Genomic DNA, 12,511 nt, shown 5'->3' with positions numbered 1-12,511 from the left:
TTCCATTTTTGTGCAAAGTTCTAATGTAAGATCACTTCTATCTCTAGCTATGCCTTCTATTGGTCACTCATATTTCATTCCGTTGAACTATACATTCTTTCAGGCAATTTTTTGTGCTGGGGAAGCTTATTTAGCTGCCTCATTTCAATTCCAATAATCCTTACTTCACACCGTGTACTCTTCCATGATGGGTGTTCATTTCAGTTATATCTTTCAAATGGCTATATAATGCAAAGTACTCCATAGTCACATACTCGGTAATTGTTTTCTCCAAATTAAATCAGACTCTTTAGGCAAGTACTCAGTATGTTCATTCGGTTAACATCCCACCCTATAGTTTTCAAGTGTAAACTGAAATTTATTTTCTAATATATGCTCGATCTCAAAGGTGTATATTTATGTGGGTTCAAAGAAATTCTTTCTAGGTAAGCAAGTGGTAACTAAATTCTCTTCCATTTCAGTTTTTGACAATCAGCTCATAGCAGAGGTAAGAAAACTGTGACTTAATTCTGTTAAGAAAAAGAATAACAAAGTTTCCGCATTACCTAGCTGCCTTACTTGCAGTTATGCATATTGTGTGGACCAAGCTTAATTAGGACGTACATTGTCAGAGACACTGCACTATTTTAGATTAAAAAGGTGAGCAGCATAAGGCACTAATTAAAGCAACACCAATGATACAATGTAAGCAGGAGCTGCAGTTTTTGCTGGAAAAGAGGGATTATTTTCTACTGAGGAAGACCGAGACAATCACACCATGCAGACAATTGTTGACGGCACAGCGAAGCGCGCGTAACCATCTAGTTAATAACAAGTATTGTGACGCAGAGGCATGAGGCGGACACGCAGCGGGCGCTTCATGACGGTGACGAGGCCACGAAGGCGCGGTTGGAGGTCGATCTCCCCCTCCGCCTCCGCCCACTGGAACTCCCTGACAAGGTTGGCGACGAAGTAGCCCAGGTGGAGCACCGCGATGCTCCAGCCAGGGCACATCCTCCGGCCGACCCCGAACGGCATCATCCTGATCATCTGCCCCCCGGGCACAGCCACCGCCAGGTTGACGGCCTCGCCCTCGCCGCCCGCCAGGAACCTTTCCGGCCGGAACTCGTCCGGGTCAGCCCACGCCGCCTTGTTCCGCGCCAGCCTCTCCACCGGGAACTTCACCGCTGTCCCCGCCGGAATGCGCTGCCCGTCGAGAGCGACGTCGTCGTCCTCTGTCACCTGTCTCTGCATGACCGGCACGGTTGGGTGCATCCGGAGCGTCTCCATGATGACAGCGTTGAGGTAGTGCAGCCTTCCCAGGGCTTCCTCGTCCACCTGCTCGGCGTCTGCGCCCACCACCGCCTCGATCTCGCCCAGGACGGCCGCCTGCACGCCCGGCAGCTTCACGAGCCTCGCCATGATCCAATGCAGCTCCGCCGACACGGGCTCCGTGCCGGCGCCAAGGAACTCCGACACCAGCGCCACGACCTCGCCGTCCGTCAGGAGCCTCCGCTTTCCGTCCTGCTCGTCGGGGACCATGAGCTCGATCAGCGTGTCCACGTACGCCGGAGCTCCTCCTCCTGCTATCGCCTGGCGCCAGAGGTCGACGAGCGGCAAGTACAGATCCTCCTGCCGCCGCCGGATGTTGACGAGCTTGGCCAACCGCTTGCGGTACACAACACGCGTCAGCGCCGCGGGAAGCATGGCGAGCACGCGCAGCGCGAGGAAGCTCTCGAGGAGGTCGTCCATGACGTCCGCCGTGGCCTGAGGTGTTGCCGGAGCTAGAGAAACGTGGTCGATGACGGGATCGAGAGACGAAGCTTGGGAGAAGCTGAGGTCGAGGATTAAGGTCATGCGGGACGTTCGTGCGAAGGAACAATGGAAGTGAAGGTTACGATGATCCGGGAGGCCACCGGTTTGTCGTATTTGTTTATACCGGATATGTATGGTATTGAAGATATTCGATACGTCATGGTCGAGTTTTGAAGACATCTCAAGAATAGTTGATGGCACGGAGTGTCATCGACGTGAAGATATGTAGGTCCAGCCGTGGCAGGATGAAATCTGTTTAAAGATTAAACAGTAGCGTCCTCAAGATGGTGTCGGATGGAAAATTGGTCTCAATGAAAGTTGTGCGCGTCGTCGAGACGAACAACTTTGCTTTTGGACTCATCTCAATCCGAGGTCGTATGCGGGCCCCACGGGCAAAATACCGACCGGAACAGAGAAGTTCGTGTTGGATTCGGATTCGGTTTAGGGTCGTGAATTTTCCCTTATAAATAGATGGCATCCTAGCTAGGGTTTTAACAAGGACGTGAGGAAACTCAGAGCTTTGAATCTAGATCAATTGTTGGAGAGTTCTTCGATACATGGTTGTGCATCTTTTGTAATCGATCAACATCGTTACATTAAGAAGATTCGTTGGTGGTGTCATCTCTCTTCTTCTCAAAGCTTCGTGGATTCTTCGTGCTAGATCTTTCTAACACTTTGGTGCAGGTTCATCACGAGTTCATAATACTTTGCTGCAGGTTTATCACGAGATCAAATGAAAATTGCGATTAATTCATCTTTCTTGTTATTCTTCGAAATTGATTTTAGATTAATCCTCGTAATTTTTTGTCAGCTGTTACTATTTTGATCATATCTTTTGATTGGTACGTCCAATTGAGCTGATTCTTGTTGCGTTGGTTAGATAATTTCAATACCTTTCTTTTGCATACTCATACGTATTTTTTGGTTCATCCAATCAAAAGGTACGACTGTTTTATTATCACGGACAGAAAGATGATTTAGGGTTTGAATTTTCAAAAAAAGTTTTAATTTGCTTCCGCGCAATCATTCACCCCCTCTGATTGCCTATCTCGATCTCACGGCCAGGCATGCTGCCAGATCAGCAAAGCGGCGGGGATGAGCGTCGTTAAGGCCAGCGAGAGCCAGAGGAGGAGGAGCAGGTCTTGCATGGCCGCTAATGACCTGCTGCTAGCTGCTTTCTCCTACTTCTTGCTTTCTTTCGTTTTATAGACGATCCAAGTGGCAAAGCGCTATGGAGAGTGGCGGCCCTACTAAATTCTAATCCAGGTGTCATGCTAAAAACGTATCTGCATGGACCGGGACTGCAACGGCACCAACCCAACGCGTGGAGAGATGATGTAAGCCGCCTATATCTATCTATCTACGTGCGGACGTCGTTACGCATTTCCGTCCATCTCCTTTATATTAATAATAAAATGAGTGAAATTTCCGTCGTCCTTTCGTCCGTCACGTGCGCAAAATACCGATTTGTTAAGGCCAGCAAAGCGGCGCCGATGAGCGTCGGTAAGGCCAGCGACAATCAAAGGAGGAGCAGGTCTTGCATGGCCGCTACACTACTACAAAACAGTTTATATGCAACGGCACCTTAGTAATAGGTCCGGCGCGACCGTTACTGATGAACAACATCAGTGTCGGTCGCGGCCGCGACCGTTACTGATGAACAGAGCGGGGTCTGCCCGTCCCTGCCCAACCATACATCAGTGGCGGTCGCGCGAGGCGACCGCCACTGATAAACCATCATACCTCGCGAGACACATCAGTGGCGGTCGGTTAAGAGGTGACCGCCACTGATGAACCATGCATCAGTAACGGTCGACCTAACGCGACCGTTACTGATGTACCCACTATTATCAGTAACGGTCGTCCAATTTCCGACCGCCACTGATGATCGTCGCGGTTTAAATACGAAGAGCAGAGCCGCAGCTGGTCGCGCTGCGCGTCGTAACGGACCAGCCGCGGCCCCTTCTTCTCCGGCGACGGCGAAGCGCTGCCCGCCGGCGCCATGGCCGCCAGCGAGCCCCCCAGGTAGCCCCTCCTCTCTCTCCCTTCCTCCTCCCCCCCCCCTCGCCGGCGGCCGCCGTTTCCATGGCCGGCGGGCAGCCATGGCCGCCAATCTCCATTTTTGGAGCTCCGGCGGCCGGCAAGCTCCGATTCTCGACACCGAAGCTTCCCTCTCCCTCCCGATCTTTCTTGCCGGCCTCCAATTTCTCTCCGAAGTTTCCCAATTTCAAATTTTTGAGCTCCGGCCGCTGGCCAAAATGCGGCCTCCTCGTCATCGCCCGGAGCTTCCCTCTCCCTTGCGAGCTCTCTCTCCCTCCCGATCTTTCTCGCCGGCCTCCAATTTCTCTCCGAATGTCTCTAATTTCAAATTTTTAGTTAGCTCCGGTTAATTAACACCTTAATCCCCTTGTCAATGATTAGGCTAACTATTTTGCTTTGTTTGTTTTCGTGTGTATTGTATTGTAGATCGAAGGACCGTTCTTGGATGTACGCCAAGGAAAGAATCAATGCTCGATGGATAACCGAATGGACGGTCTTTTTTGGAGTCGCGAAAGGTGATATGGAACGGAAAGGACTTGTGATGATGCGTTGTCCATGTCGCAAATGTGGAAACACATGCATGATGAAGCCTGAAGATGTTCAGATGCACGTGCTGGCATCGGGTTTTGTGGAAGGTTATTCTCGCTGGACTTGTCACGGGGAGGATGCGGTTGATGTCGGTAGCGGTAGCGAAGATGATGATGTCCTGCGGTATGATCTGCCGAATGATTCCGAGGAAGAAACAAGGGTCGATGAGGAGGCTAATGTGGAAGGTGAAGGAGCTCCATGTGGCAGGATTGCCGAAATGCTAGATGACCCGTACATACGGGAGCAGCTGGAGGACCCTGAAGATGAGGCAGAGTCTGCTCAGTTCAAAAAATTGTTGGAGGACGCAAACACACCCTTGTATGATGGAGCTGGCGAAGAAAACAACGTGCTCGAAGTGACGCTCGAACTTTTGAGGCTGAAGGCAGCATCATGCTGGTCAGACAAGAGCTTCACGGACTTGTTGAGTTACCTTGCTTCGGTTTTTCCACAGCCAAACAAGTTGCCCAAGAGCACATACGAGGCGAAGAAGATTACATGCCCGCTTGGATTAGATTGCGTGAAACATCATTCATGTCCAAACGACTGCATGGAATACATTGGAGAGTACGAGAACCATGAGAGCTGACACATATGCGGTGCATCGAGATACAAGAAGAAAAACGCCAGAGCTGGCGAAGACGATGGGGAAGAAGTGATGAAGGGCAAGCCGGCAAAGACTCTCTGGTATCTTACGGCAGGTGGCCGAGTTGAACGTTGGATGCAGAACGTTAAGGACGCGAGGTATCTCGTCCATCATGATCCGGCGCAGGCTGCATTCGATCTTGACGGGCACTACCGTGTGGAGGAAGCTGGGGTCCTAAGACACCCTGCCGATGGGACTCAGTGGAGGAACTTCGACACGGCATTTCCTGATTTCGAGGCAGAGCCCAGAAACCTGAGGCTCGATCTCAGCACTGACGGGATAAATCATTTCGGAAACATGAACAACAAGCACAGCACATGGCCAGTGATCTTGTTTGTCTACAACCTTCCTCCATGGTTAATCATGAAAAGAAAGTACATCCACATGTCCATGCTCATACAGGGTCCAAAGCAGCCGGGAGCTGACCTAAATGTGTATCTGCAACTAGTGAAGGATGAGTTGAAGCAGCTTTGGAACCCTGGCAGAGTGGTTTGGGACGCCAACAGGAGGGAGTACTTCACGATGAGAGCAGCGCTTCTGACCTGATTGCATGACTACCCCGCGAATGGAAATACTTCATGCCAGGTGACACGTGGCTACAAGGCCTATACAAAGTGAGGGAAAAACACGACATCGGAGAAGTTGCCCGCTTCATCCAAAATTGTTTACATGGGCCACCGAAAGTGGTTGGATGCTAAAGACCCTTGGAGGGATGACAAGGAAAGGTTCAATGGGAAGACGGAGCATGGGACAACGCCGAAGGAGAAGTCTGGTATGCAAATCCTCGAAATTGTGAACGATCTTGAAGTTGTCCCCGGAAAGATTGCTGCAAAGAAATATAAGGAACCTGAAGGCGTCATGTGGAAAAGAAGGTCCGTATTCTGGGATCTAGAGTACTGGGCACATTTAGAATGCCGCCACAGCATAGATGTCATGCACGTGGAGAAAAATGTATGCGACAACGTGCTGGGGTTGCTGATGAACATTCCAGAGAAGACGAAATATGGACCCAATGCACGAAAGGACCTGGAACTCATGTCTATCAGAAAAGAGTTGTGGGGCAGAGATCAAGCGTCGGCAGCCGACAAGAATGATTTCGTGACGGTGACCACGCGGTGTCGTCTTGCATGTTACAACCTGTACAAAGACGAGTTGCATAGGATGTGCCAGTGCCTGCAGGGCATTAAAGTCCCATCGAACTACTCGTTGAGCATCAAGCATTTAGTTGACATGAAGAGTCACAATCTATCTGGCATGAATTCTTACGACAACCATGTCATACTCACTCAGTTACTTCCAGTCGCAATCAGAGGTATCATGGAGCCGCACGTAAGGGAGACAATCATGAAGCTTTCTGACTTCTTTGACAGCATATCGTAGAAGTCAATCACCGTTAGACGATGCCAAATACTGAAGGATAGTATGATACAGATTCTGTGCGAGCTCGAGATGTTCTTTCCTCCATCATTCTTCGATATCATGGTCCATCTAATCATCCACATATGCGATGAGATCTTGTCCCTCGGGCCCTCATTCCTGCATAACATGTATGGTCCTGAACGATACAACGGGGTTCTGAAGCGCTACGTTCGTAACAGATCGTGTCCGGAAGGTAGTATCATGGAAGGCTTTAGGGCAGAAGAGTGCATCGAGTTCTGCACAGATTGGTTGGCCGACCAGAAATCAATAGGTGTTCCCGAATCACGGCACAAGGGCAAGCTCGATGGCGAAGGTGGCCTTGGAGATACATACCTTAATGTCTATGGAAGAGGAAGGGAAGCTGACTTTGAAAGAGCACATTTGGTTGTGTTGCAAACTGTCGATTGTTGCCGGCCTTATCAGGAAATGCACATGGAACAACTTCGAAATGAAAACCCTAAAAGAGGAGAAGTCTGGATCCACTGGGAGCACAATAAAACATTCGCAGCGTGGCTGAAGAATTATTGGTACGGCAGGGAGACGACCAATGTATCAGAAGAAACGGTTGCATGTTTGTCACGGGAACCTGCTTACCACGTCTCTACCTTGCAATCATATGCGATCAACGGTTATAACTTCTACACTGCGTCTCAGGACCGTAAAAGCACGTATCAAAATAGTGGTGTAGTCATGACTTCTGAGACCGCGACCGACGACAACAGCAAAACCAAAGCGTTGTTCGGTGTTATCGAGGAGATCTGGGAATTGGAGTACTCGATCACAAAGATCCCAATGTTCCGTGTAAGATGGACCAAAGGTGACAAAGAAGAAAGTCACAGGTTCACGACGATGGTGCTACCTCTTGAGATCCCTCGTGAACGAGGTTACGTGAGAAAAATCTCGGCAAGAGAGGAACCATGGGTCTTTGCTAAACAATGCAAGCAGGTATTCTACATAGACGAGCCGGCAAATAAAGGCCGCGTCGTAGTAAGAAGAGGGAAAAGAAGCATTGTTGGAGTGGACGGACTTACTTCAAAAAAAGACTACGAAGGTTTCCATGATCCGACAACCGCCGCAGATGACGAAGAAGCGGAACGCACGATATTAACGAGGAAAAGGAGAGGGAAATGAAGAAGTGAGGGGAGCGAGAGCGAGAAAATACCACAAAAACCCTACCTCAGAAGCAGTTCTGCGAGGAGTCAAGTTATGACTTACCGAAGGAAGAAGAAGCACTAGTAGTCACATTGTAAAATGTACTCGTACGGAATCTTAATGTAAACTTTGTACTAAGTGAAATTATGTGTGATCCATGTACTTTTGTAAAAAATTTAAACGTTCCTGTAATTGAAATTGGTACAAAGCTCAACAAGTACAGATGCACATCAGTAACGGTTGGCTGGTTAATTGTCCGTTACTGATGTGCATCTATACATCAGTAAGGGTCGCGTTCTTACCGGAACGTTACTGCTGTATAGATCATCAGTAACGGTCGCATCACGGCTCGCCCGTTACTGATGTGCATCTATACATCAGTAACGGTCACGTGGGAAGGAGACCGCCACTGATGTGCTTGGGCATATAAAAGGAAGCGCCAAAACCCTAGCCCGTTACTTCTCGCCTGCGCGTCGCTTTCCTCTAGCAGACCAGCAGTGGGCGCTCCTCCTCCCCGGGCGAAGCTCTGCCCAATTTTGGCACAACCGCCGCCGTCGACCCCGCGCGCTGCCCTGAGCCCGCCGCCGCCGGCCTCGTCCTCGCCTCCTTCCTCCTCCGCCCCGAGCCCGCGCCTCCCCGTCCTCGACCGGAGCCCGCCGCCGACGGCCTCGTTGTCCTCGCTCGCGACCTCCCTGGCTGTCCTCGCCTGCGACCTCCTCGCCGTCTTCCTCCTCCGCCCCGAGCCGTCTTCCTCGGCCGTCCCCGAGCCCGCACCCCCGAGCCGTCTTCCTCTTCCCCGCCGTCGACCCCGCACCATCGAGCCGTCTTCCTCGACCCACAAGGTGCGCGCTCCCTCTGCCTCCCTCTCACTATTAGGGTTAGGGTTCGCTGTTAGGGTTAGGGTTGAATTTTAGGGTTAGGGTTCACTGTTAGGGTTAGGGTTAGTGTTAGGGTTCACTGTTAGGGTTAGGAATTGCTGCTTCTGCCCCTGTTTACAAGTGTTAGGGTTCATTGAAATTACAAATGTTGTATGATGTGCTCCTGTGTTCCTAATCCTTGTATGATGTGCTCCTGTGCTCCTTGCTGATTTGAATTAAAGAGCATGATTTATACATGTTTAAGATTTTAGCTATATATGTAGCTCTACATAATTTAGATGCTGCAATATACATGTTTGCGTGTTGGAGTTCATAAATTTAGCTCTACATAATTTCAGAAAGAGCATGATTTTATCTATATACATGCTGTTTACTTATGATTTTAGCTATATACACCAAGTGCTTCATTTATGTGAATTGTGGGCCCGACCATCGTGTCGGATCATTGGAGAAGGGGCCGGCCATCGTGCCGAGGGGGTACATATGCGGGTGGGGTTTTTATGCAGGTTTCGAGCTCCTAGTAGAGAAAATTTGCTAGTTTTTTAGCATAGGTCATGCCGAAATTTTTGGCCGATATATATTTGATGGTTTTGATGGCATAGGTACGAAATGGGCAAGAGTAGCCAGAAACCAGTTCTTGATCGGGAGGAGGTAGATCGTGTTGATGAAGAGTCTTCATCGGGAGAGAAGATTGCCAGCTCTGGCTCAGGTAGCTCTCATTCAGAAGAGCGTGACAATGAGCGACGGGAGGAAGAGAGTAACCCGCAGCCTTCTGAAACTCCCGCTAAGAAGCCAAGGAAGAAGACGCTGAGGGGGAGCCACAACTTGAAGGAGTTCTGTTACGTGGTCACCCGGCACTCTGAAAGAGGCCGCCCGGAGTCGCCTGAGAGGGTACAGAAGGCCTTCGCAACGACCTGTGGAGCCGTTGCACGTAAGTATGGCAAGATCACCGACGAGTGGAGTGACATCTGCGAAGTCATTAGAAACACGTGCATCGCGGACGTTGCAAGGAGGTTCCAAGTCACTAACGAGTGGCGTGAGCGATTCCTAGCGGCCGTCAACATAGCAGTACGCAATGGACTTGGTAATTGGAAAACCACCGCTAGAAAGTAGATGGACAAACCTACGAGATCATCAAGAAGAAATGGCCATCGGTAACTGATGAGGCCGAATGGGAAAAATTCAAGAAGGAATCTTCTGACCCTGCCTGCATTGCGAAGAGTGAACGTATGAGGGCGTTGCGCTTGAGGAAGCACTTGAACCACAGCCTAGGGAGTACAGGGAAAGAGGGGAAGAAGAAGGTCTGGCGCAAGCAGGGCCGAATTCTCGAGGCGGCAGGCAGGGTGCCTCCAGTGCATGACATGCTGGCGGACCAATGTGCTAGAGAATATGCATGTTAGCACATGACACCCGAGGAGTGGACGGGCATTGAGCCAATGCAGTCGCCTGTTAAAAAATTTACGGTAAGGGTTCACGTGCATTTATTTGTTTTCGGCGTTAATTATGACACTCCTGATCCATATAGACTCACCTGTCTTATATGATAACAGGAAAATGCCCACAAATGGGAGGAGAGCAAGAGGTGGGAGTCGGCTGTGACCACCAGCTTGCAAAAGGCGGAGCACACGGGCCGTGTTCTAGGGGAAGGCGAAGGGCCTGCTGGGATGATTATTTCCCGCCTGCTCCGAAACGAAGCAGGGTTCAGAAAAAGCTCCCTGCTTCTGCTGAAATAATAGAACAAGCAAAGGCGGAGGCGCGAGAGCAGGCATCTATCGTGTCTCAAGAGGTGTCGCGGGAATATGCAGTGCAAGCCGTCCATCATTTGGTGTCGGCATTGGCCAAAGACCACCCCGCCCTTGACGCCATACTCGAGGGAGGAGTGGAAGGTTTGAGGAACCTCCTTCCTCCTCTTCCTCCTCTTCTTACTACCCCGCTGAAGAGCAGCGCCGCCTCCGACACACGTATGGATGACGAAGACAGCTACACCCCAGGTTACAGCCCGACTCCTAGCATGGACAACCCCCCCGCTAGCCAACCGGACCCAAGCGAGGGCATCCGGGATAACGATCCGGGTCCGAGCGACAACATCCTTGTAAGCATACTTTTCAAACTTTTTTTCACTACTTACCTTCATGAATAAAGATCTTACACACATATGCCTTCTTTTTGTTACGCACAGGCACCGGTGAAGTGTCGTATCCACGTTGACAAGCCTGGAAAGCCTGTAGGCGCCATTGGCTGCCTGATGCCCAGACAATCACCGCCACTAGTGCACGGCATTCTTATGAATGATGCACAAGCGAGTGTGATGGTGGACTCCGTTGTCGAGGAGCATCGGGATTATGCTATCCCGCTACCTCCGAAGGAAGGCGTGGATATCTTAGGCGGTTGTTCAAACTACCGCATTATTTGGCCTAGAAGCTTGGTATCTCTCCACAACCAGCGCCGGTCCTCTATGACTCCATCTCCCTCCGCCCACAAAGGTACTTCTCATTCGCCGCTCAGCCTTTCCCCTAGGATACTTCCTCCTGTCGATGCCGGCGGAGATGAAGAGCGGGCAATGTCGATGCCTGCACAGTTCAAAGATAGCCAGACCACAGGGTCGGCACAGGCTGGAAGCGTCCCTCCAACCTTCTCTCTCGTGGGTGCCACTAAGTCCATGGGTGGCCGCAAAATCGATGACAAGTACAAGGCAGAGGAGCAGAAGGCATGGGACAATAAGAGGAGGCATAAAAAGAGGGGGCGCGGCGGCAAGACCATCAAGGAGTCCTCCAATGTCACTCAAGATGAGATGCACTATGTGCCTGGCATAATTGGAGTCTGAGAGGACAATAGGCCTGACATTCTCATGAAGAACCCTCGTCAAGGCCAGAGATTTGAAGACGGATCCTATTTCGTGGCTAGGGAGTTTGACCGGGTGCTTATTAATATCCTGGAAGACCGATGGTCACCGAAGATTCCCTGCGTGCCGTGTCCAGAGAGATGCAAGAGCTTCATCAGTTCTACATGCAAGCATCATCTGGTTCTCAACAGCATGCCAAACAGATCAATGTTCGAATCCCAAAAGACTATGGTTTCTTTGACCAAGAAACCGGGAACATTCAGGAACGTCCTATCACATTTGGTGTGGAGTTCAACAAACTGTTCCACCTCTTCAACCACCAAAAGCTTGATATCAACCTCTTAAGGCTGTGGTTTGCCTACCAAATAAGAGAACTGCGGCGAATGGAGGTCAAAAAAGTAGCCATTCTAAACCCCGCGATGTTCAACTACGGTGACATCAGTCTTGAACCAGAAAAAGATGCCTCAAGAACCCTTGTATCTAAATACTTGGTGTCATGTCTCGAGAAATACGCGGACAACGACTTTATCGTCTTCTTCCTTAATTTGGAGTAAGTTCAATTTTATATATGGAACCGTCTGTTTTTTTCTAATTCAGTCTTCCTTATACACCCTTAGATACTAAAGTTTGTCTCTTTTAAAAACAGAGACCATTGGATCACACTACTCATTTGTTTGCTTTGGTCCGTGCTGTACTACTTCGATTCACTACTTCCGAAGAAGGGTGTTCGAGGTAGGTTCTGGAAACCCATCAAATCACTCATTAACACTGCCTAGAAAGTGGCGACCAGGGGAAAACTAGCTGGTAAAGGCTGTAAAGACGAGCCTCACCACAACCACAGGTTCACTTGCCAGCAACAGCCGCCCGGCAGTGTGTTCTGTGGCTACTACTGCTATCACATCCTTATGGAGAATGCCAGCATGTTCAACCCTGAGTGGAAGGGGTCAGTCGCGGCGATGGAAGAGTACTGGCGGCCCCGAATGACAATGGGACACCGAACTAAATGGGTCGTGTATAACATTCAAAGGGAGTTCGCCCATCTCATCAACAATCAGGTCATCAAGCCTAGTGGGGACTTGTACGAACGCGTGGAACAAGTGGTGTCTAGGATTCACCCACAACATTATGACCTAGCTTGAAATGAGATACATTTAT

At 50.1% G+C, this 12,511-nt stretch overlaps 1 protein-coding gene across 1 annotated transcript; it reads right to left on the bottom strand.

Annotated features, from left to right (window-relative positions):
* Positions 1-804: 804 nt before the first annotated feature.
* Positions 805-1,955, bottom strand: LOC100829713 (cytochrome P450 89A2). Its single transcript, XM_003571486.2, has 2 exons — positions 1,919-1,955; positions 805-1,763 (listed from the first exon to the last, which is right to left on the bottom strand). Exons 1-2 carry the CDS (start codon positions 1,953-1,955, stop codon positions 805-807), a joined length of 996 nt encoding a protein of 331 aa, XP_003571534.2.
* Between the last annotated feature and the right edge of the window lie 10,556 nt (positions 1,956-12,511).

The sequence above is a fragment of the Brachypodium distachyon genome, chromosome 3, assembly GCF_000005505.3.
Source record: "Brachypodium distachyon strain Bd21 chromosome 3, Brachypodium_distachyon_v3.0, whole genome shotgun sequence".
Classification (NCBI taxonomy): Eukaryota; Viridiplantae; Streptophyta; class Magnoliopsida; order Poales; family Poaceae; genus Brachypodium; species Brachypodium distachyon.
Note: the sequence above shows the minus strand (reverse complement) of the source record. Positions and strands in the feature narration are given on the sequence as shown.

What these genes read in the sequence shown, in the direction of transcription:
- LOC100829713 (XM_003571486.2), bottom strand. Translation starts at nt 1,955, where the DNA reads ATGACGTATCGAATATCTTCAATACCATACATATCCG. An exon ending in TTCAATACCATACATATCCG is followed by an intron (nt 1,764 to 1,918) that starts GTATAAACAAAT and finishes ACGTTTCTCTAG; the next exon opens with CTCCGGCAACACCTCAGGCC.